The sequence below is a fragment of the Abrus precatorius genome, unplaced genomic scaffold (genome assembly GCF_003935025.1).
Source record: "Abrus precatorius isolate BTA unplaced genomic scaffold, Abrus_2018 Scaffold7, whole genome shotgun sequence".
In the NCBI taxonomy this organism is placed as follows: domain Eukaryota; kingdom Viridiplantae; phylum Streptophyta; class Magnoliopsida; order Fabales; family Fabaceae; genus Abrus; species Abrus precatorius.
The window spans coordinates 9,804,597-9,830,486 of NW_020874417.1; the positions used below are offsets into that span (position 1 = coordinate 9,804,597).

Genomic DNA, 25,890 nt, shown 5'->3' on the forward strand with positions numbered 1-25,890 from the left:
TTAATTAATCTTGTACATTTGAAGCTTAAACAATTGAATTAGAAAAGTCTTAGCAATTAAAAAACAATTCTTGTGGGACGATATTTCGAGAACTTAATTTAAGAACCCTTTATTACTTCTCGATGGGTACACTTGCCCTCCAGAACACATAATTGCTATCTGTATAAGATACAAGACCTGCACTTCTACTGCCTCTTTTGTATAGTATGCCAAATTCAGTGGTTCCTTTTATATACCTTAAAATCCTTTTTGCTACAAGCCAATGAGATGACTTTGGATTGGCCATGAATCTACTGATCAAGTTTACTCCATATGTCAGATCTGGTCGAGTGGCTGTGAGATACATAAGACTTCCAACCGCTTGTTTAAACATGGTGGCATCTACTCCATCTCCTGCCTCATCTTTTGATAATCGTGTTCCGGGAATAATAAGATTTTTCATGGAGTTACTGCTCCCCATCCCAAATCATTCAAGAACTTCTCGAGCATATCTTCTTTGGCAGATAAATATTCCAACTTCATTATGTATAACTTCAATTCCCAAGAAATATTTCATCCTTCCCAAGTCAGACATATCAAATTCTTTCATCATTGAGCTTTTGAATTTATCACACATACTCTTGTTACCTCCTCCTTTCTTGGTAAACAATGTATGCTCACTAGAGCATTTTTCAAATCCTTCACGAGTGAAATATGCTTCTATCTTGCTGTACCAAGCTCTTGGTGCCTATTTAAGGCTATACAATGCCTTTTTCAGTCTATAAACCTTGTCTTCTTTTCCCTTTTTGATAAACCCTTCTAGCTGTTCAATGAAAATTTCTTCTTCAAGTTCTCCATGCAAGAATGCACTCTTCACGTCAAGTTGAAATATTTTCCATTCATGTTGACCTGTGACTGCAAGAATTAGACGTACCGTATCAAGTCTAGCCACTGGTGCAAAAACTTCTGTGTAGTCTATTCTATATCGTTGTGCATATCCTTTTGTCACTAATCTTACTTTATGCTTTTCTACTTCTCCACTTTCGTTGAGTTTGGTTTTGAAAACCCACTTAACTCCAATTGGCTTGGTTCCTTTCGGTAGATCTGTTAGCTCCCATGTGTTGTTCTTCTCTATAGCTTCCATCTCAACTTTCATTGCTTCTTGCCATTTTATGCTTCCATGTGCTTCTTTGAAGGAAAGTGGATCATTTTTGCTTTCAGCCATCAACATCATGAGACTTTTTGCATCCAAATGACCCCCTGTCACATAATCTGTCATCCATATTGTTTCTCTTCTAACTCTTATGGCCCTCCCTTGATCTGAACTTTCTTGATCAGTGTCGGTTTCCTCACTTGTGGGTGATCTGATTCCACTTGGGCTGCTGCCACTATCTTCTTGCACAGCTTCTTCTTCCTGCTCAACTTTTTCTTCTTCAAGATTGTTTGCTTTCTCTTCACATACTAAGACATCAGTTTTCCTTTCTTCATCAGTTATGTCCTAATCCCAGCTTCTCTCTTCTTCAAACACCACATCTCTACTTACAATGATTTTCTTGGAAATAGGGTCAAATAATCTGTAAGATTTTGATTCATCACTAATTCCTAAGAAAACACACATCTTACTCTTATCTTCAAGTTTGATACTCCTTTCTGGTATATGAACATGAGCCATACACCCGAAGACTCAAAAATATGCCATTGTAGGCCTTACATTGCTCCATGCTTCTTCGGGAGTTGTATTTTCTATTGCTGAAGTTGGACTTCGATTCTATTCATGCACACACCATTTCACAGCTTCTGACCAAAACACCTTCAAAACTTGCCTTTCGTTTAATACAGCCATCACAGTATTCATGATCATCCTATTTTTCCTCTCGGCAACTCTATTTTGCTGAGGAGTATAAGCTGTTGTTAATTTCCTTCTAATGCCTTGAGTTTTCCAGAATTCATCAAACTCATATGAGGTAAATTCACCACCTCGATCTGTTTGCAAGCAAGCAACGTGTTCACCAACTTCTTTTTCCACACTAATTTTGTAGTTCTTGAAGTGTTAGAATGCTTCAGATTTCTCATGTAAGAAATAAACCCAAGCTTTACGTGTGAAGTCATCTATAAAGCTTAAGATATATCTCTTGTTGCTATTTTAGGAAGGTTTGAGAGGACCACATATGTCAGCATGCACAAGTTGTAGTTTCTTTGAGGCTCTCCACGTGCCTTGTTTTGGGATTGATTTTCTGTGCTATTTTCCAATTAAGCAGGTGATGCAAGTCTTCTTTAGTAACTTCAGATTTGGTAAGCCCGTTACCAATTATTTTTGTGAAAGTATGTTGAGTCCCTTGTGATTAAGGTGCCCAAATTGGCAGTGCCACAAGTGAACCTCCTTTTCTGTCTCTAGCTTCGTTTGAAGACACATGGTCTCCTTTGGTGTTGCAGTGGCTAACACATAAAACATCCTATTTCCACTCATATTAGTTTGCATGATTAAACCCTTCCTAGAGGGAAATACTTTACATGTTCCCTTCTGAATCAAAATTGTCAATCCTTTTTCTTGATGTTGTCATAGGCTAAGCAGATTATTCTTAAGCTCAGGAACAAGGTAGACATATGAAATTACTTGAGTAACACCATTAACTTGTATTCTTTCACTTCTTTTTGTAACATCCTAATTCTCAGTACCCCGGTCTGCTGAATTTTGACAGAACCTTTGTCAAAATTTTAAAAAAATTAAATTATTAGGATTTAGTTAATGTGACTTTAGAGTTATATATTCATTAGATAATTTGTGATTTTCTAGAATTTTTTAGAATTTTTAGGAAATACTTAAAATTGGCCTATTTTGCTAGAATCTTAGAAAAAATAAATAAATTTTCAAACTGAATCTAATTCTATAGCAAACAAAGCTGTAAAATTTTGAAAATTTTACGAGAGCCTAATAATATTAGAAAGATCTTGGAAAGTAAATTTTTACAATAAAATTTGATAAATTTTAAAATTTTATTTTTTAGTACGTCTAATAAGAAGACAAGAAACGAACCGACCTGAGAACAATTTGAGTGAATTAAAATTTTAGTGACTATCCCAGTATTATTCTAAATATTCTAATATTTTTTTAAAATTTTCTCTACCTGTTAAATTGAAAAAGAAATATACATTTGCAAAAGTGAAATTTTTAAGTAAAAAAAAAAATAAAGTAATTAATTTTTTTACTTTTAAAAAGTGATTAGGAGAGAATGCATCTTCTTCTTCTTCTACAAGATTCCGTAAGATTTTTTCTACATTTTCTCTCAAATACACTCACCTTCAAACTTGATTTTGAGGGCCAAAATTTGATTTTCTTGAGAAGCTTCAAGAGGTAAACTTGTTACCCTTATCCTCTTCTACACTTGTATGATTTTAATTTTTTAAAATGGTGTTATTTAATTTTCTCTTCTTACTTGGATGAGCTTGAATAGGAATGAGAATGGTGTTATCCTACTTTTATTGTTGTGATTTTACATCTAGGATACTAGAATCATGCTTGAAATGGAGGATTAGAAGTGGTTGAGTTAAAAACCTAAGAATCTAAATTCGTAGGTCATTGTTCACTAAATTTTGGGATTTTTATGGACCGAATTAGGAGTTTATGTCTTCATGAAAGTTGTATCCCTTTTAATACTTGAAATTTAGCCACTAGTTTTACCTCAAACGGATATTTGTAACTCAAGTTATATCCATTTTACTAACAGGTGTTCTAGCTGTCACCTTAGGAGGTTGTCCTGTTCTAACAGCCACGGATTTTGATTTACTGAGACTTATGAGTGTAAAATTAGGACTTGACGCCTTCATAAAAGTTGTAGGAAATTGTATACCTGAAATTTAGAAATTGGTTTCATGTCAATATCTTATGTGTAGCATAAGATATGGCCAGATTACTAAGGTATGTTCAGAGTGTTAGTGTAGTTGATCCCTATCAGAAACAGCCACTGTAACCTGAAAACTGGCACTATTATATAGAGTATTTGAACTTAATTCCTTTATAAAAGTTGTAGATAAATAAATCCTTGAAATTTAGAACTGGTCTCATGTTAAAATATTAAGTATATCTTGAGTTATGGCAAAAACACTAAACCTTGTGCAATCTGCTCAAAAATTTCCCTGTTATGACTTTGATCAACTTTATTGTACAATCTATCTAGAATTAGACTTTGACCTCTACATCAATATTGTAGATAATTACGTTATTGAAATTTGGGCTTTGACCTCATGCTAAAACAGTCTATATAACTCTAGAAAATTCTAAAGTACTGAACCTTGTTCATGCGGATTCTTCTTACTCTAAGTGTGTACCAACTAGGATGATTTTTTTTAAGTTATGAGGTAAATGTGAGCTTAACATATTAACAAAAACGTATTAACAAAACAAAGTGAGTTTAAATTCCCACGAGATAAAATCTGAGAACTATAAGGTTCCAACTAGCATTTCATTAATAGATTTCGTCGGAAATTAACTTCAAGCGTTAGAGAGAACAAACGTGAACGTAACAGGTAAGGGGTGAGCTATGTAGTAAGGATTACATCATAAACTTATTTACCCTTATTTGTTGAAATTGTCTAAATTTTGTTATGATTGATGATTGTGATTTCTTTATATGCTTAATTTTGATAACAGTTTGCTTATGTGTTTGGTGGTGGAAATATATGTTTGATACTTCATTAAGACATAAATTGTGTTATATGATATGAATTGTCTTTGAGTGAGCATTTATGTGCATGGTGATTTTTCACGGGAAAGCTTAATGAAAATAAATTGAAATGATTAGATGATGGATTGAGAACCCTTATAAACTGTATTGGAAAATTTTCTGATTGCAATAAGTTTTTGGAAAATTTTGGGAAGTCCATATTACAGGGGAAACTCTGTCAAAATTTTGAAAAATATTCAGAATTAGAAAATTTTTTAATCATTCTCGAACAAATTTAGGAATTTGGGAATATGGGACTTTTTTAAGAAAAATCACTTAGGAACTCATACATTACTCATCCAAAAATGGTATTTTGTGCAAAATAGGGAATCAGAGACTATGGACTTTGGGAATACGATGGAGAGGCCCTGAGGGAGGACTTGGGGATAGGAAGGGTAGTGGTTGGAAGCCCTAAAAGGCTCAAGCTCGCTACCTGTTGTCGGGGATCCCATTGTACAAACTCTCTTGTACCTGACTGTGCTCTTATCGTATATCATGGTCAGTAAGCTACTAAGTTCATATTTGAGCGTGAGTCTCAACAATCCCGTGGGTGGATTTCTATACCTAGTAGTGTCAACTCCTGACTACCCCAACACTAATTTAAGAAATGATTCGAGCTCGCATGCATGGACATTTTAGAAAAACAAACTAGGATCATGCACCATCATCATCATCATTTATTTGGAATGCGATTGATATATGAATGTTTATGATGTTTGATTTTAACGTGACGTATGAACTGTGGCTCACCCTATCGTTGTTTCTATTTTCTTTATTTTCTCTGTACCTGCGGTATTCATTGGACCTGGTCAGTTACCACCTATAGCAGAGAGAGATGGCCCAGATTCCACACCAAATGAATATGACGATCAGGCTCATTAGTCCGGAGCCACATCGATGGCAGCACGATTGTGATAGACACACCCAAACTTTTGCGGGCATACTTACTATATTTTTTAGGAGAGCGGAAGGACCCGGAGGTGGTGTCCTTATTACCATAAGAACTAGACTAATCCTTGACTTAGATAATAATAATCCTTTTCAGCCCATACCACCACCAATTCCCCCTCTAGCTGAGGAGGAGGAAATGGATATTGATATTCCAAAGGATTATGATCCTTTAAACACCAATGTGTCTGAAGATATGGATTTAGAGTAGGACTGATACTACTTTATTTTTTTTGTATAGTGGCAAAGGTTAGTCGTAGGTATTATTTTGTTGTACATAGATCTTTATGGTACCGGGTAAAAGCCACTTTTTTTTATTAGTTATGCTACTCTGTAGGAAGTCATCTCCAATGTTGCTTTTATTATTTTGAAGAACTGTAACTAATGTTTTATATGAATGTAATTATATTGATAGGTGAAATAGTAATTGAGTTCCCCAATAAACAGTGTTGTGTAATGCGGAGAACTTATTAACCATTTTTCCCTTTGTATTACTGTAAAAAGATATCTAAATATTTATGAAAGTTTACCTTATGTACTTTATGCAGTGACAAAATTCTGAAATGTGTTATTTAAAATTTGCTTGTTAAAGTTTATTTTTGCGATTAATGGTTTAATACATTGTTATTATGTATAAGGGGAAGATTATTAGTAAAAAAAAATCACTAGTTCTTTAATTGAGGGTTTAAATAGTAGAGTGTTACAATAGTGGTATCAAAGCAGTTAGACCCTTTAAGCCTGGAGAAAGATCTACTTAAGCTGTTGTGCACTCTTTGTAGTAAATTATGTGTAGGAAATTACCATGATTTAACATCAATGATGATTTCCTGATGACTTAGTCAAATTCGATTCGATGAACACAAAACAATGGCGGGACGAGGTGATCGACTGGCTGCTTCAGTGGAGAGACTAATTGCTGCAATAGAGCAGGACCGACAAACAGAACTGTGTACCTCAAGGTGATGATGCCCTGACAAGGTTAGACTTATTCGAGAAGAAGAACCCTCCCCAATTCAAGGAAGGATATGATCCAGAAGGTGCACAAATTTGGCTTAGAGAAATGGAGAAGATCTTTCGTGCCCTACGATGCACAGAGAATGACAAAGTTGTGTTTGCTGCTTATGCACTAACGGAAGATGTTGAGTATTGGTGGGACGGAATGAGACAAAGATTTGAGAGGGAAAGTGTAATGATTACTTGGACCTTGTTTCAAGAGAGATTTTTAGAGAAGTAATTTCCAGAAGATGTTCGAGAGAAGAAAGAGATGAAATTCTTGGTACTGACGCAAGGATCTATGAATGTAAGAGAGTATGCAACAAAATTTGAAGAACTTTCACGGTATCACCCCCACTACCACAATGCCATCAACGAGAGGCCTAGGTGTGTGAAGTTTGTCAATGGACTTCACCCTGAAATTAATGAAGCCATAAGAATGCAAGAGATTTAGGAGTTTTCTACATTACTGAATAGATGCAGGATTTTTGAAAAAGATCATAAAGCAAGGATTGCCAAGTTCAGAGAACACCGTTCTGAGTCTTCAGGGACAAAGAACTATGGGTCTCAATGCAATCAAAGGAGAGGGTTTGGAAGGCAACAACGACAAAGGGGACCCACAATTGAGATTCCTCAGAACTGTGGTAATAGTAAAAACTATATGTCGGCCCTACCTAGAGGAAGATGTGTTGCTTGTGGAGGAGAACACAACAGGAAAGATTGCCCAGTAAAACCATTAATATGCTTTAGTTGTAACAAACCTCGGTATATGTCTCGTGATTTCCCGATGGTGAAGAAGGAAGGAGATGGAGGCAATGCAAACTATCACAACCAAAATTCTACTGGAGGAGGAGCTAGCAGGCCAAAGGCTCATGGTAAAGTTTTTGCAATGAGCGGAAAAGAAGTATCTCACTCTAACATGATGATTAGAGGTACGTGTATTATCCGAGACACCCTTTTATCTGTGGTGTTTGATTCAGGTGCATCACATTCATTTATTTCTATTAGTTGTGTGAAACAATTAAGATTACCTACCATAGCATTGCCATTTGATTTGTCTGTTCATACCCCGAGTAATGACCCTGTTATCACTGCCAAAGCATGCTGCGAGTGTCCTATTAGTATAGATGGTAGAAACTTTATAGTGAATCTCTTCTGTCTTCCTTTAAAAGGATTGGAGGTTATTTTGGGATTAGACTGGTTATCTAACAATCATGTCATCATAGACATTGCAGGAAGACTGTTGTGTTTAGAGATTTTGAACATGACAATTCTGAGCAGTTAAGGATTCAAAGTGCCAACTACGAAGATGTTACCTTAAAGGAAGAAGTTTGGGGATTTGTAATGTCCTTACTAGTAGAAGGAAAGGAAGAAAAGTTAGATGATTTGCCAGTAGTGAGAGAATTTCCTGATGTTTTTTCTGATGATATTTCGGGATTACCCCCAGAACGAGAATTAGAATTCAGCATTGATCTAGTACCAGGAGTGGGACCTATATCTATAGCCCCATATAGAATGTCCCCATTGGAACTATCAGAACTTAAAAAGCAACTAGAAGAACTCTTGGAGAAGCAATTCGTTAGGCCGAGTGTATCACCATGGGGAGAACAAGTACTGTTGGTAAAAAAGAGGGATGGGAGCATGCGACTATGTGTTGACTACAGACAACTAAATAAAGTGACAATTAAGAATAAATGTCCATTACCAAGAATAGATGATTTGATGGATCAATTGCGAGGGGCAACAATTTTTTCAAAGATTGATTTAAGATCGGGGTATCATCAGATCAGAGTACGATCCCAGGATATACCAAAGATTGGTCAATGATCATAATGGCCGTCAAATTTGGAAAAGCTGGTTGTACAAACTTTTCTGACATTTTGTTTGTAGACCTACACACACTTTTCACTCATTATCAGGCCCCTTGCAGAGTTCTTATACCTGAAAAATCCATATTTTACTAGTATTTTACTTTAGTTTTAATGCATTTGATAAAGAAAACATGTTAGTAAAAGCTAAAAAACTCATAAAAATAATAGAATGTTTAAAGTCTTTCTTAAATACATAGTTATTTAGATTTTATGAATTTTCTGTGTAAAAAGTAATGATTTAATCATATTTTTGTAAGAAATTATGAGCTAAGTTCATAAGATTAGAAGATCAAGGGAAAGATAGAAGAAAAGTAGCAAAAATTGGAAGCAAAGAACAAGGTTTGATGAAGCAAGAACTTGGCATGATCACTTTTCCTGGCAAAAGTGATTGTTCCAAAGCCTAACATTGAAGGATGACCTGTGCATTATCACTATCGCTGATGATAGTGATTGTTCCAGAGAGCTCTCAAGCATAGCAAAGCGTGCGTGATCACTTTTTTTGGCAAAAACGATCGTTCCAGAGAGAGCTCCAGAATAGTAAAGGTGCGCGTAATCACTTTTGTTCACTAAAGTGATCGTTCCATAGAAGCCTTTAGGAAAGCAAGCTCCGCGTTATCACTCTTGTTCACAAAAGTGATTGTTCCAGAGAACCTTCCATCACTGCAAAGTTGCGCGTGTCTCCTTTTACTTACGAAAATGAACACGCGTAAACATCGAACCTCTACGTTGCTACTTTCATGAAGAAAAGTGATCATTCTAGTCATGAAGATTATCAAAAAAGCCTATGCGTGGTTACTTTAGTGAAAAATAGTGATCACGCTAGAAAAGCAAAAATTCTATAAATATAAATTAGCTCAGATTTATTGGGATCTTTTGTTCATTTTTACTTTTCACTTGTTTTCTGGTGTTGAGAGAGTCTGAGAGAAAGATTGGGGACAAACACCAAGCTTCAAATCTTAAGGAATCGGATTGAAGATTGGCTTGAAGATGCTTCTTCGTTCATCTTCTTCTCTTTCTTTCTCTTTTCATTTTGTTATAGTTGCTTAAAATCTTTGTGGTTAGGGATTGTGGATCTGAAATGGAAGTATTGAATTGATTTTGGATCTGAACTTTGAGTATTGGATTGGATTGAGTAATTGATTCTGCTTTTCAAGTAGTTGTTGAATGAAAATTTGATTAACCAATTACAAAGGAACTTTTATCAATAGAAGTTGAACTTGTTTCTCATATTTGAATCAATTACCAAGATTATTGATTTCTTAGGGATAAGACATCTTTATCTTGCAATCTTTTGGGTTCTCATGCTTAATGCAACATTTAATTGAACCAGATCTAAGGAATTAGAATGATTGAATTGAATGTTAGATTTATTAAGTTAAGGAATTAACCTTTGATTAATATATTGTAAAACTGATTGTCATTCCATCTAAGTACTTGCAAGTTCAGAACTTTATTGAATCAACACTGAAGTTTTAGTGAAACAAGTCCCTAACTATGTTTTCTACATCTGTTAAACACATATTTGCATGTTCATTGTTCTGTTCTATCTTCTGCATTTAATAATTCTTGCTTTTACTTCCAAACTTTATCTGAAATTTGTTAGGCTCAACTAATTGTGGACTTGTGAAGTGATAATTGAAAATCTATTCCCTGAGGACGATATTTAGGACTCAAACACAGTTCTAATATTTTTTATAATTTACTGCAATAACACTAGTACACTTGTTAGTCAAATTTACTTCTGTTAAGAAGGTGACAATACCAGATGTAGAAACTGAAATGCAATAACATGTAAAGTGGAGAGAATAGATAATTCATGTTTCTTGAAATGAGTATCCGACTATTTATAGCCTTTTACACATATAGAAGTGAAAACAGAATACAAAACAAAAAGGTCAAATTTCATGGCTCGTGCATGGGAATTCAAAATAACTGTCTCTGAAGAATCGGGTTAATTATGGACGTGAAAAAACAAAAAAAACAACTGCTTTGACTAACAAGCTTAAGAAAAAAAATAACAAAAAGTATATTATTACAGATTTTATATTCACTTAAACTAAATTTTATTTGCTTAAGTAAAATTATAATAGTTTAAGCAAGTTCTTTTTAGCTTAAATGAAAAATGGATAGAGAGCATACTATTTTAGACTAATAAATTGACTAAAGCACAGCTAAATAACCTAAGTGAATATTGAATTGCTCAAGCACTTCTAGTTTGGCTTAAGAGAATATTATCCAAAGACTAATGTTCATCAATTTTTTGTGAAAAGGCTTAAGCAAAACATAGCGTACTTAAATGAATTATGATGCGCTTAAGCAAATTATGATAAGCTTAAATAAATAATGTAGAAAAATAAGCTTGTTAAATAAACCTTAATTAAATTATACAAATTATTAAAAAGATTTAATATAAAAAAAAGTTAAATAATTATATATTAATAGCATAATTAAACTCCAAATATTAGACATCCTTGTAAAAAATATTGTGTCAAAACAACTATAAACTTGAAAAAGGAAACGAAAAAAAAAAAACCATAGAAGCGTTCATGCAACTTGATAGAGATCTTCATCAACAAGCTAATCTTTGTCCATGTGGTCTTCTTCCCCTATCACCACCTTCATGATTAGCCTCTGCTAGCCCTTATTCCTCCATTTTTCCTTCTTCATGTTGTGCATTCTCTTCAGCTTGATTGAGCTCATTTAGGGTGTTTTTTAACCATGACACATGTGCTGCAAATTCTTTTGCAATAGGTAATGAGAATGTTGAAATGTTTCTTGCATGCTAATGTAAGGTAAAGCGGTAGAATGATTTACTGAGGCTAGTGTATACTGATAGTTTGTTGTCATTTTATCGTGTATATGTGTATAGGCTCGATTATTGGCCTACATTTTCTACTCTATTTGGTTCAAATGTTGTGTGATGCAGCATTCCATAGGTGTCATGTTGGGGATGGATAGTGGTGGTGATGGTGGTTGTATTGGTCGTGCTGATGAAGAAGGACCAAAATGTTCATATGCCTACTCCAATGGGTTACTGCAATAATTGTTTATGAATTGAGCGTTCTCAACTTGTTGCTTAGTTTAGAATTGTTGGGTATCTATTAATGCTAAGAATCCTAAGGGATTTGTTGCAACTATAGAAGGAGAGCTGGTGGAGATGATGAACTAGTGAATCTCCTTAAAAATTACAGTTGCAATGTTAATTGTGATCTTCTCTATAATACTGAAGATGAGGTAGGCTCGAAGCATGCATCGATCTTATATGTGAGTGGTTGGAGCAATATTGACAAAAAGAAATGATGTCCAAATTTATGCCAATGTCTTCAAACTTTTTCTCTTGAACCATTGCCTTGTCTTGATTGTTCATTTCATAAGATATGTTTAAAATGCATAAAGACTTAGTTACATTGCTATCTATAAATCCAATTGTACGACTCCTTTTCTAATGATAGTGGTACAACTCTTCTTCTAAGGTGAAAGGGTTACCCAACAACGCATTGATTGCATCCTTGCCATATGACACTGATTTGCTTTTAACCCAAAACTTCTTCTCATTAGGTTGATCTTGCAAGGGTCATGCATTAACATAGAATTCTTTGACTATGTCTTCATCAATGTGATCTGGTTGGTTAGCCAAATTATTCCATTTCTTTCTATTGATTTCTTCTATAAATTGGATAAATTGTCATTCTTCTAAACTTACTTTTCGTTCAGGCAGTAGCTCCCTTGGCTCTAATTCTAGGTACCTTTGATATTTGGCTAGGTTAAGGAACCTAAATCTATCAAAAGAGGGCAAGGGAGTGGTAGTGGCGATGGTTTGTGTTGGTTGGTTCAACTAACTCCTTATACCTTCAACATGTTGTGAAAGGATTCCAACACCTACATGTTACTTCTTTCTTTGGGGAATGAATTTATTTGGAGCCATGTCTGCAAAGGCACAAAATAAAAACAATCACAAATGATGCACGACATTGATCCAAAAATTGAAAATTGCAAAATTCACTTATGCCATAGATGAAAGTGTAAATATTATGTGTCGTCAAATCACACACATTGATTATAAGCATAAAATGCTAAGAGTCACGCTAACTACGATGTCCCTACATTGGTGATTAATGATGGTGCACAATCAAAGGATTTCAAGCACCAACCATGAAGAGAAATAAGTATAGATGATTCAAAAGTTACGTTGAACTACAAAGAAAAAGGAGAAAGAATGCTCTAACTAGAATCCAATCACAAATCCAACATGTGGAGGTACATATATCAATCTATTTACGAATAAATTATCAATTTCTACATTCTTATTAATCATATGGTTTATATTTGGTCAAGATTTAAGGAATACTAGCCCACTCTTTTTGAAATCCTTAACATACATTGTTGAGCACCTTTATCTTATCATCTTTCTCACAGTTTCAATAATCCATTTAGTTTTACTACATTATTGATTGTAAGTTCTTTAAACTTAGAAATACAATTTTCAAAATTTTCTTACTTCATTGTATAAATTTTGGTGAAGTTATGTTTTTCTTTTTAAGAACTTTTGGATGATACAACTCATCGAATCCTTGATCAACCAACCTTAACTTAAATTCATTTTGTACCTTGTTGGTTTTGTTCACTTTGGCTATATTTCTATAATCATGTAAATGTTGTAAAATTTTCTTATGTATTTATTTTGTTTGTTTAACAAGTTGAGTTTTTTGCATTATTTACTTAAAGTCATCATAATTCGCTTAAGTGCACCATGTTTCGCTTAAGCCTTTTCACAAAAAATTAATGGACATTAGTCTCTGGACAATATTTGTTTAAACTAAACTAGACGTGCTTAAGCAATTCAATATTTATTTAGGTCATTTTGACTTGCTTTAGCCAATTTATCAGTCTGAAATGACATACTCTTTGTCCATTTTTCACTTAAAATAAAGAAGGTTCACTTAAACTATTTTAATTTTACTTAAGCGAATGAAATTTAGCTTAAGTGAATATGAAGTCAATAATGATATGTTCTTTGTTTATTTTTTGCATAAGCATGAAATATATTTGCCTAAGTGAGTCAATATTTACTTAAGTCAGTTTTTTTGGCTCCTTTTTCAGCTTTTTTTGTAAAATTCGCTCTATTCTCACACAAGGAGTTTAAGCCCAAAATGGCCGGAGTAAGTTTAAGCAAAAATTGAAAAATACACTTAAACAAATAAACAAATAAAGAACTGAACATCCAGTTCTGTATAAACTAAAACAGCATATTCATATCCCAATCCTTGATGTGTCATGTTTTTGCCAATTTCCTCACTACTCTATTAATTTAGTGTATAATTACTCGTTTTGATATTTACAACTATGCACATAGTTATATTAATCTATTATATCTCAATTTGAACAATCTTGTGACATTTTTGTTTTGGTCAATATAGAATAAAGTTCATAAAAATGTATGTCAATATATTTTATGTGCTTATATATAATACGTTATGCTTCACTTTGGCCTGGAGATTTTATTTGGTAAACACATGGACTTAAATAATAATTTGAAAAATATTAATAATACATTCTTTAATATATTTTTAATATAATTTTAATTATTAATTTAAATTTATTTAAAATTTATGTGACTCATTTTTAGTTTAATAATTCTTTCTTCTAATTTAATAAGTTTTTTATACTTGTATAATTTTTAACAAAAGTTAGTTCATAAATAAAAGTGTGGAATAAAAAATGTGTTAAAAAGCATGTTAGCATATATTCCTAAAACAATTTTTTTACCTTCAGCTGAAATCTAGCAATGCCAAATAAGAACATAAGGGCTCGTTAATTTTAAAAAATTAAAATGATTATTAGTTCAATGATTAAGTGTCAGACAACATTATCAATTGTTTCCAGAAGATACTAACTATATTTTATCAAACTTATTGCTCGCCTTGATGTTGGAGAAAGCAATCTCTTCAATACTAAACGGTTTTATTCACTAAGAGGAGTAAGAAGAGAAAAAAAAAAAAGAAAGGAAAAAGAAAAACGCAACTTAAAAAGAAAAAAAAACATAATGAATCAACCTTACATTAGCATAAATGAGAAAATTTAGCCCTCAAAGTAGAAAAGAAACAGTGATCACTTGCAGTTTGGAAGAGGGTACCCACATAAGCACTTATTATGAACGTAGGAATACACATCATGATCATGGCTATTCACATTGTCACCCTTTGGAATCTCACCAGACAGTCTATTAAAGCTCACGTTCAATAATAACACATTTTCTATTCCTAAAGGGAGGTTCCCATAGATTTGATTGTGACTCACATCCACCATTGAAATTATCTTAGGCAGCTCCACTTTGCCAAAATCAAATGCAAACGAGTTCCAAGAAAGGTCTATTGCTGCTGTCACTTTGGTGGACCCAAAAAGCATGAAAGCATCCCCTTCTAACTTCTTATGTGACAGATAGATAGATGACAAATTCAATTTTGCAAAAGACAATGAGATTCTCCCAGAGAGTTGGTTATGAGAGAGGAATAAACTTTGGTGGTTCTTGTTATTGAAGAACCCATATGAGGGATTGGGCCTATTAATTTGTTTTTGCTGAAGAAGATTCCTGTGAGATTGGGCAATTGGCAGAGAGATTGAGGGAGTGTCCCTGAGAGGTTGTTAAAGGAGAGGTCCAAGTTAACGAGGCTTTTGAGTTGGGCCACAAAGTTGGGTATTGGGCCTGATATGTTAGTTTCACTAATGCTAAGGTATTTGAGGTTGGTGAGTTTGAATATAGGCTGAGGAATTGGGCCAATGAGGTTTGGTAAATGGAAGAGGAATAAGGTTTCCAAGTGAGGAAGGTTACTAATAGAGGGTGGAATATGAGAGGTAAGTTGGTTGTTATATGAGAGCTTCAAAGAGTCAATACGGTCGTTTTGGGGTGGCAATGGATACCATGCCACTTGTTGTGGCAGCAATCAGTGTTTGGTTTCCATGAAGAAAGAAGAGTTGGGTTGTTGAATTCTTTCTTAATTTGGAGAAGGATTTTTTTATCTTCTGGATTGCATTGCCTTTCATACAGAGAAGATGCAATATTTGAGAGCAAGAGGAACAACGTGGTTATCATTGGCCTTGTTATTTTTTATTTGGATTTTGAGTTTGGTTTGATTAGAAAATGGGAAAGTGGCTTTTATATATATAGCTATTAGCTTGGAACAAAACATTAAGGTGAAAAGATATTGCAAGCTATCCATGTAAGAACTTTGTGTGGGCAGGGTCAAACTCGATCTGAATGATGCGATAGCATTTGACACTAAATGGTGGATTAATTTATGTTCTATGGGCCATTTCAAGTTGAAACAAAGTTGAAATCTATGACTTTGTTTTAGTTAGTCAACACAGTTTCTTTGACTTCAAGGACTATCTAAAGCTTATCCTGTCCTCAAACTCCAAATTTTTATTTTTGCTTACTACAATTTTCCTTTACTAAATACTTTCATGCCGACTTTATTCTTCTTTTTCTTTAAATTATTTTCATCGTTTCAAGGTATTTTTGGAATAAAACATAATAAGTTACATGCACAAAAGTTATAAAGGTCCAAATTACATTGCATCAACTAAGGAGAGTATTTTTATTTGGAGGTTTGCAAAAATAATAGAATTTGCGTTATTATGTCTTATTGTTATTACAAACTTTTGATTTTCATCATGTTTACAATCCAATTACCCAACTTATCTTTAATTTTATTGTTTTTTCGATATGGTATATGATTTTTCATAACTTAGTGTTGCATCTACAAAGGGTTGAATCTTTTTTTCGCTGGGTTTTTTTTTTTTTTTTTTGTCTTCTATTTCTATTACTTTTTCCATCTTTATATAAATTATCCTTGCATTATCCTGTTGATTTTCATCTACTCTATTTATTCAGAATGACTTGAGTAGAAGTTGGTGTTTTTTATTTTAAAAAATTTAAAGAAAATACTTTGGAAAGTTTCACCAAATAGGATTAAATTTATTTTCTAGCTCATTACTATATGAATTTTACGCTTTCTCAATTGTTATTTATTATAATTATTTTGTTTTATATGTCTAATCTTATAATCAATGAGATGTGTGCTATAATATAATTTAGGAGAAAGAATGTGATTTATTTAATAATTATACTGATTAAATGTGATTCTCTACTTTGGAAAACTAATCAAAATCACGTTTTAATATAAAAACAGTAACGTGTAGCGTTAAAATAGATCCATGTCTAAAATAGATTTGTAACTAGCCTAAACACACACCATTATATTTGTAAACACATTAGCTTAGCATCTTAGATTATAAACAGTTTTAAGACCAAAAAACAAAAAAAAATCCTTAGTGGCTTGGGTTGGGGAGTTCCTTATTCGGTTCTTGTCAATATGCCCCTCATTTATATACATATAATGAAGAATATATAAATTCTCAACCTCTAAGTTAAAACTGGGTGATTTCATAAGGTAACAGATGTAGTTTATGTAAAGTAATACTAATGTGATTTATGTTATTTTCAGTAATTTGACGATTTAAAGAAGGGCAAGCGATTGAAAGTCTTCAATAGTCAAATGTGATTGAGCTGTCTAAAAGAAAATTATATATTTCAGCAACATACCTCAACTTAAATGCATGGACCCTAGAATATAATAGAAATAGGAATGTATATTGGATACTTATGCTTGGGTCGCAAATCGCGAGTAGTTTATCGAACTTCCCCTAGCGTTTGACCCTTGGCATTTTTACATCTAAAGCTGAGGTCATTGAAATTAATATATATCAATGAGCTCATACACCTGTTTTGGACCACTTGCAAGTTCATACACTGCATGTAAAGGCATTATGGTAGCCACCACATGCAATATCTTTCCAATTTGACATCCTATTAGTTTTAACTATAAAAGCCAAGGCTTTTCTCTAACCATTTTACTCGCCTCAAACTCATGACCCATTAAAAAAAATCGCTATGGAAATCGTGTTGTTTCACCTATTCATATTGGTCTCTCATGCTGCAACTTCCCTCTCAGAAGAAAAATGCAACCCACAGGACAAAAGAGTCCTTCTCCAAATCAAAAAAGACCTCAACAACCCAACCTTTCTATCCTCTTGGAGCCCACACACTGATTGCTGCAACTTCAATTGGAATGGTGTGAGTTGCAAACCCCACACCAACCGTGTCCACTCTATTACCCTTGTAAACGAAGACCACCCCTTTCAAATTCCACCATCCATAGGTAACCTACCTTACCTTGAAAACCTGTTTCTTTATGTGTTCCCAAACCTCACTGGCCCAATCCCTGAGGCCATTTCCAAGCTCACCAAGCTCAGTTCCCTCACACTCAGCTCAACCCAAATATCAGGACCAATACCCAATTTCTTGGCCGAACTCAAAAGCCTAAGTTACTTGGATCTCTCCTTCAACGAACTCTCTGGGACACTCCCTCCTTCTCTCTCCTATTTGCATGATCTCACAACCATTGACTTTGACAACAACATGCTTACAGGACCAATCCCGGACTCATATGGTTCCCTCAAGAAAATACTCACTTTGACCCTCCAACACAACCATCTTTCTGGAACAATCCCAGTGTCGTTGGCAAAGTTGAAAAACTTGTACTTTATTAACTTGTCTCAAAACAGGCTCGAAGGTGATGCATCCGTGCTTTTTGGGTCCACCAAAGGGATAGCTACCATTCACCTTTCAAGGAACTTGCTGGCCTTTGACCTGGGAAAAATTGAGTTGCCTAAGAACCTAACAACATTGGATGTGAGTCACAATCGAATCTATGGGAATCTCCCTGTAGGATTACAAAATTTGCAGTTGTTGAATGTAAGCTACAATATGCTTTGTGGTGAGATTCCCCAAGGTGGCAATTTGCAGAGCTTTGACGTGTCTTCATTTTTTCACAATAAGTGCTTGTGTGGGTCTCCGCTGCCAAGCTGCAAGTGATGACTTTTCCATATAAAGGGACATAATGCTCTAGTTAATTTATACTCTGGAGCGGATGATATAAAAGCATGTGCCTTTTTTCAATTCACGCGTGGTTTTATTGGCCAAGAGCGACACTATTGGAAGTAATTGATCTGTTTGTTTCTTGTACGGATTTTGGAAGGTAATGTTTGTTTAATTGCTGCATTTATAAAATTTTCTTTTAACATGAAATTGTTCAAATAAAAGTACATCTATTCTTAATTTTAGTAAGCTGAGATTATTACATCAAAGATCAAGCTCGCTTTTTTAAAAAAAACACGGATTCTTTACATTAATGATTTTAGAAGCATTACAAAAGCCGAAAAGAAAAAAAAAATGAGTAGATGAAATTTAACATATAAGCCAATCCATAACTTACATAAAACAAGAAAATTAAACTACTATCGGACTGACATGTAAGAAAATTTATAAAACAAGCGTAGGTGTTTTTATTAAGCTTTACTTTAATCAACAAATATGTGATAAATAACATTAAAAAAGAAAAACGTGTTGTACGAAGTTATTCCAAATGGTTACGGTTACAGACAGGAGAATACATATAGTGATAGTAAAACATCCGAAAACAAAATTGCATTACCATAGCCTCAATTGGACACAAATCTTGACCTCCAAAAATTTGTTCGTACCATGCCAAAATAATATATACGCGATTGATCAATTACTGCAACAATTTCAAATCTTCGAAACTAGAATAAGTTTAGAATAGAAGCACCTTATGTCTAAATTTTGGCTGTGTCCATTCTCCCCATCATTCATCAACCTGAATACTAGACATGGGCATCTCAGAGTTGACTTGTTCATCAACATCATCCTCCTCACTCTTGCTCTCTTCAGCATCCATTGTGGCTCCCTTTTGGAAATAATCAACTTTAAAGTCATAATCATCATCCATGGGATCCGATGAGGCTAAAGCTTTGTTAGCCTTTTTCCTTCTCTTCTTCTCTGCTCGCCTCAGTTTTGTATTAAGCATACCATCAGCAGCATATAATTTTTCATTCTGCTTACTTGCTGCACTGTTCCCCTTGTTCTTACTAACATCATCATCATCATCATCATCATCATATTCCATAGATTCATCAGCATCATTCTCAGCCATGTTTCCAGGACCTTGACCTTGTTCAGATGGTTTAATTTGTGTGTCATCCTAAAAAATCAGTTTGTGAAAGAATGTTTTAATAAGTAAATCATATACTGAAACTGAGTTTATGATTGAGATCAACACTGGTACGTTCCCTAGACATTTTTGCCTAATATCAATGTTTTCAAAACAGTAACATAAAAAACAGACCTCTATCATCTTCTCATCAAGATTGAAAGGGCGACTTGAAGGAACTTCAACAGGATTAAAGTCATCAGCAGATTTGAGGCTCCCAATAAATGAAGTATCATTTTTGTAGACTTCATCAATGTTAAACTCTTTTGAAAATTCAGAAACTATCTTCGCCTCTGAAGGTTCCCCTTGATCCCTAACTGGAGGCATGGTATAATATGGAATCTTACCTGAAACATACAAGTAGATATTTCACTTGATTTGTAATATTATTAAGTTCATCCTAATTTTAACTTCAAAAGAAATGTTCCAGTGTCTCTCCATTTATGCAATAACAAGCTCACGCATGCATACCCTCATTCCAATCATGGAGAACAATCCTCGCAGCAGCATCAATATCAACTATTCCACCCTTCTTGAGCTTGCCCCTAACTGTAGCTACCACCTGTAGGAAGTCATCAACTGTATCGAAACTCGGGATCTTATAAAGTGTTACCAGCAGCCTGGCCGGACAGAGCTTGAGAATTTCCTTCACTGCATTGTCAAGGATAAAGAAAAAGAATATGAATTTCTATTTAGAGTCAGTATAGCCTAAAATACAGGAATCAACATAAAGATTTTCCATTAATATTAGAACTGTTTCGTGCAAACTTTAAAGCATTTGACAATTGACTTCAATATATATCAAACTTTAATTTATATCTAGAAGTAGGCAACCAGATAAATTACTTTTTAAAAAGATAACAATAAAGCATATCCAATGGTACAGGCATAGAAAGATCCGATGTTCTACTTCAACATCAATCGGTGATTTTTTAATACCTAATAGAACTCAATATTTTATAACTAGGGTAAGTGGTAAGAATTGATGAACGAGAACACTCATCACCAACTTTATGACCCTTGCAGGACAAACCAGACATCAAAATATATAGTGTACGGACTTTGACCATCTACCCCATCATTTATTAACACAATAAACAAAGTTGGAAAACAGAAAATTTTAATATGCAAATAACTGAAACCTAAAGATAAAATAACAAAGGAAGATGATAAATAGAAGAAATAAGACAAATAGGGTGGATGAGAAAAATAATATTTATGCATATGATTATTCTCCCTCCATGAAGAAGAAGAAGAATCTTCATGCTGACAATGACCAAAATGTACCATGAACAAAAAGAAACGATAGGGCTGTCTTCCACAATAAAATTCAAGTCAAAATTGCATACCATACAAGAGGAAGGAAATAAGTTGCTGAGATTTGAATTTATAAATGAAAAAGTAATTGTATTTGAGAGAGGAATGTGCATATGATAAGAGCTTCACCAAAACAGATAATAAAACAACAATACGAAACAACACCAATCAGCAATGAGTAAAACACTAAAGAAAGCAACAACATAATCATATCTCATAACAAGTTTAAGAACAAAAAATACCTTCATATACATGGACTAATAGCAGTCTCATTTTCTACCATCCATTTTCAATTGCATTACTACAATATATATAACTAAATAAACAGAATAAGGGAAAGAAAAGCTTTCACATACCTGGGCTAACTGGATCATCTAACTTCTCAATTCTCTTGCAATTTTTTAAAGCAATGGAAGCATCATTTTCTTGAGACTTCAGCATAACAACACCAGGGCAATCCAGCAACTTGACGTTTTTGTCCAATTGAACCTCTTGCATTGATCTTGTTAACCCAGGAGTAGCACCAACATTGACAACATGGCATCTCTTTAAGCTATTAATAAGACTACTCTTGCCAACATTGGGCAGGCCAATCAAACCCACGGTGATTGACTTCTTGATCTGTAAAGAAATGGATGCAAAACAAATGAAGATTGATAATGAATGGTCTAAAATCAAATAGACATTACATAAATAACAAAACAATTAACAGATAAGCACCAAAAATTATAACACTAGAGGAGAAGCTACATGAATAAGGGGCAAAAGAAAAATAGTCAAATGAAAATCCCCAATGGATAGCAATGAAAGAAAGCCCATACAGACGTTCTAACTTAAAAGCTTCAAATTAAATTTAGTTTTACTACAAGATTAAATCCAGTACAGAGGAACCTGAAGGGTGTCCTATGCATGCGTCCATGAAGAAACAAACAAATGAAAACATATTGAATAACTAAGAACTAATTTTCAAAAGAACAAACATAATAAGACAGAAGTGAGAGAACAAAAATTAAAACAATTCATATAGGTCCTACAACTCTCCTATTTTATATACTATCATAGGCACAATCTCCTAAAACGTTGCATGCTCTTTAACTTGGATATGAGAATTAATTGGACAGTAAACAATAACGACAACAATCAAGCCTTATCTCACTAGGGAGACTGAATGATAAAAATAACTATAATTGTGCAGGATATCTATTTTCAAAAGTTTCTGATTTTGTATTTGATAATCTTGATTTGAACCATATGCGTATTATGTCAAATTGTCAATATTCAAGTTCACAATTTCACCAGAGATATCCTAAGTTAAAACAAGAGCTGGATAAATTAGCATGACAGGAAATCGATAAAAGAAAGGCTAAGATATAGGATATGTATCTGGTATGTGCATGCACAAGATCTGATATGGCTCTCAGATCTTCTAACCTATCTCAACAAGAGATCCTACACATACAAACAAACACACAAAAAAAGAAGAATACAGAAAAGCTACACAATCTCTGCATATCTCAGATAATAACTTCATGGAGGAAGCCATAAGCAGCACAATTCAGACAACCAAAATTGTAACTCTATCCAACATCACAGGGACTTAATTCAACACATTTTCATTATGACATTGTAACTTTAAAAGCTGCTATCACTGTTGTTCAACCACAACAAGAGTGCAAGCGTAATTCAAGTTCAACCACATTCAAGCAATTCCGATACCTCGTGACTTCTTGAGTAATTCTTCAACAATTTGAGGAGAGTATCAGCTCCAAGACAATCACTCAATTGCAAAGTATTACTTGATTTGGCTGCCTTAGAAGACTTCCATCCTAAGTTTGACCGTTGTTGTTGTGTGCTGCACTTGAAGGCCACAGTAGGCAATTCTTCTCTAAGGTACTTGAGCCACTTTTCCACGGCTTCTCGAGGCACAAGATCTATTTTTAAGCACACAAACAAACAGCTAATGTTAAGAACTACAAAAACAATCCCAAAAGGAAAGAAAAAAACTGATCGTCAGCAAAGTTACCAATTTTATTTAAAAGCAATACAAGATGCTTATCAGGTCCCGATTTCATCACCATCTTTTCTATATCGACACAACGAGTACCCAAAGGATCCCGGGCATCAAGGACCTCCAAAATCACATCAGACGCTTCAATCACCTTAACCAAATCCTTGTAAAAAGCCCTATCCGAGCTATCTACATTGTATAAAAAAAAAAAAAAACAAATATGAGAAAAGCAATGACTTGAATGAAATTTTAAGCCAAAATACAAAAAAATAAACACCTCTAGTTTTCGCAACAGTTGCAAAATCATTACTATCCTTCAGAGACTTCGGTTCGCCCAATTTGGGATCTTCCTCTTCATCTAGCAAGCCCAATTTCCTTTTTCGAGCCTGAAACAAGCGTTAAGGAAAGTAAAATATCAAATTTATTTATTTAGTAGGGAAGAGAAAACGTATATTTACCCTTTCTTTGCGTTCAGCTTTCTTTTGCTCTAATTCCTGAATAGCTTGGGCTCTGCGAGCTTCAAGGGCTTTAAGTTCCTGTTCCTTAAAGGGCCAATCATTGGGAATACCAGGATCTTTCTCTACCTTCTTCTTTCCACTTAATTGAAGCTTTTTTGCTTCTTTGGTCTTTTTTCTGTTGTGCTCTCTCACCTTCCTTATGATTTTGTACTTCTTCTTCAGAGGAACCCTCTTACTCTTACTCTCTGTACCATCATAACAACAACAACAACAACAACAAAAAAGGGTTATAAAACGACGGCGACGTTTAGGATCGAAAGAAGAACGGGATTTGCTTACTCTTGCTCCTCTTCACCATCTTGTGTTAGAAAGAGAAGAAGAGAGGACCAGAAGGGATTGCTGCTACGGAGAGGGATTGCTGCTACAGAGAGAGGCGTGAGTGGTTTAGGCCTTAGGGTTTTAACAATAACCAGCTCTATGGTACAGTTATATTTTATAATATTTATAATTATAAGGATTTGTTTAACTTGCCTAATATTGCACAAAATAATAAATTATATATGATAAATTTTTATAAAAATATAACATTAATATTTTTAATTCAATAATTTTTAATAAAAAATTATTATTATGTACAATATTATATAAATTAAATTTTTTATTTTAATAACCGAGATTTATGTGACTATTAAATTATTTTTTAATAAAAATGAAAATATATTAAATAATTTATAAATTAAAATTTTAAATATTTTATTGTTAATCAAAAATATTTATTATTTTAAATTAATAAATATTTTTATATAATATTAAATGTAATTAAATTAAAAAGTTTAACCTTTTTTGAAATTAAGATTGAATTTAATTTTGTAATATAATGTGCAAGATTTAAAATTTAAATTAAGATTGATTACTACTATAAATTTTAATTTTATTTTCTGTAATAACAGAATTTTTATTTTATTTTATTACTGTAGATAAAGATAAACAAAACATTACATCAAATTTGAAAAAAAAAAATTCAGGTAAAACTATATTGGATTGGAATCCTGTTGAATGAGGTCATGAACAGGTGTTGAAGCTGAGTTATTTAGGGTTTAGGGTTTATGTAAAATTAGATTAAGTAAATTTAATTTGTTTAAGCAAATTTGATGTGATTTTATGTGATATTTCTTTGATTTGCTTAAGTGAAATTTAATTTATTTAAGTAAATTTTAACTGAATCGACATTTTTATGCAAAAATTAAGAAGATTTGAATCCTTAAATATCAATCTTGTTTCTACATATATTAATGATAGAAGGAGTGAGGCTAAGCTTCATATTCCATAGTATTTTTCACTCCAAACTTTGTCATAAGGTCCATATACTATTTTTTTAAGTACAATAAAAAAATATGATTGAAAAAAAATAATTTCCTTATTATTTTAAATATAATATAAATATTTATATTCACTCTCTTTATTATTAATCAGAATAGGTGAATAATTTGTATTTTACTTTCTTCTTTTTTATTTTAAGTGATTTAAATATAATTTTTTTTCACTCTTTTAATTTATTTTTTCTCTATTTTTTTTATCCCTATTTCACTCTTTGTTCAAATAAAACCTTAAAAACTAAGAAAAGCTTGTTAGTTATTATTCTTCATAAATAAAGTTATTAAGATTAAAAAGTATTATTATCCGTAGGAAGGGGTTTTGACAATTATGTGAAGGGTCATATCCCAAGTTATGTGTGTAGTTTCTTTTTTAACATCCCATTATTAGAAAAGAATAAAAAGAAATGGTGTATAAAGGGTTGGCAAATTAAAGAACTAAAGCATTTCTACTCCAAATAACTTTTCATTGAGTATGTTTTGATCTAATTCTTTTATTTATTCTTCTGCTGATTTGTCATAAAATAATTTATTACATGACTATTATTATAATTTCTCTTTCACTATCAACAAATACAAACTTTTCCAACTTCACTTAAAAATAAATTTTGATTTTTGTTTTTTCTTTAAAAGAAGTTGATTTTGTTCTAACAAAGACCATTTGGGAGAATGAAATGGGTAACATGCCCACAGGTAAATTGTCATAATTTCTAAGAGGAAGCATTCTCTTTACAGCTCAATTATTACAAGTATCTCATCATTATTCCTTAAAAAATTTGGAACATTAATTTAAGCCCTCAAAGATTTAGAAGTTATCACATTAGTTTTTTAAAAATTTTATCACCAAATCAATCCTTATAGTAAATTATAGCGGTGACAAAAAAAAACATCAAAATTTCAAATAATTTTTGTGACAAATTAAAATTTTTAAATCGCATTTGGATGGAACAATAAAAGATTTTAAAAATTTTGAAAAATTAAGAAATTTAAATTATATCATTTTAACTTCTATTAAGTTAAAATGAAACCTTTTATTCCGATATCAAGTTATGCCTTTTTCCAAGAGCTCAAACCTCCGTGCAGGATTGACTAT

The 25,890-nt window shown here is 33.1% G+C and overlaps 2 protein-coding genes and 1 pseudogene across 2 annotated transcripts; 1 reads left to right on the forward strand and 2 right to left on the reverse strand.

The window, feature by feature from the left end:
• Nucleotides 1–14,620: 14,620 nt before the first annotated feature.
• On the reverse strand, nucleotides 14,621–15,602 carry LOC113873688 (annotated as a pseudogene).
• A 1,860-nt stretch (nucleotides 15,603–17,462) lies between these two features.
• Nucleotides 17,463–18,446, forward strand: LOC113873613 (polygalacturonase inhibitor 1-like). Its single transcript, XM_027511815.1, has 2 exons — nucleotides 17,463–18,021; nucleotides 18,085–18,446. Exons 1-2 carry the CDS (start codon nucleotides 17,463–17,465, stop codon nucleotides 18,444–18,446), a joined length of 921 nt encoding a protein of 306 aa, XP_027367616.1.
• A 449-nt stretch (nucleotides 18,447–18,895) lies between these two features.
• LOC113870792 (guanine nucleotide-binding protein-like NSN1) lies at nucleotides 18,896–23,901 on the reverse strand. The gene is made up of 9 exons (XM_027507253.1): nucleotides 23,764–23,901; nucleotides 23,425–23,669; nucleotides 23,244–23,352; nucleotides 22,982–23,155; nucleotides 22,675–22,889; nucleotides 21,315–21,579; nucleotides 20,113–20,292; nucleotides 19,777–19,988; nucleotides 18,896–19,632 (listed from the first exon to the last, which is right to left on the reverse strand). The coding sequence occupies exons 1-9, from the start codon at nucleotides 23,780–23,782 to the stop codon at nucleotides 19,237–19,239; spliced, it is 1,815 nt and encodes a 604-aa protein (XP_027363054.1). The 5' UTR covers nucleotides 23,783–23,901; the 3' UTR covers nucleotides 18,896–19,236.
• Between the last annotated feature and the right edge of the window lie 1,989 nt (nucleotides 23,902–25,890).

Coding starts and splice junctions, on each gene's coding strand:
- LOC113870792 (XM_027507253.1), bottom strand. Junction 23,353..23,424: donor AAGCTGAACGCAAAGAAAGG/GTAAATATACGT, acceptor CGCTTGTTTCAG/GCTCGAAAAAGGAAATTGGG. Junction 19,633..19,776: donor TTGATGAGAAGATGATAGAG/GTCTGTTTTTTA, acceptor CTGATTTTTTAG/GATGACACACAAATTAAACC.
- LOC113873613 (XM_027511815.1), top strand. CDS start 17,463: ATGGAAATCGTGTTGTTTCACCTATTCATATTGGTCTCTCATGCTGCA. Junction 18,022..18,084: donor ACCAATCCCGGACTCATATG/GTTCCCTCAAGA, acceptor GAACAATCCCAG/TGTCGTTGGCAAAGTTGAAA.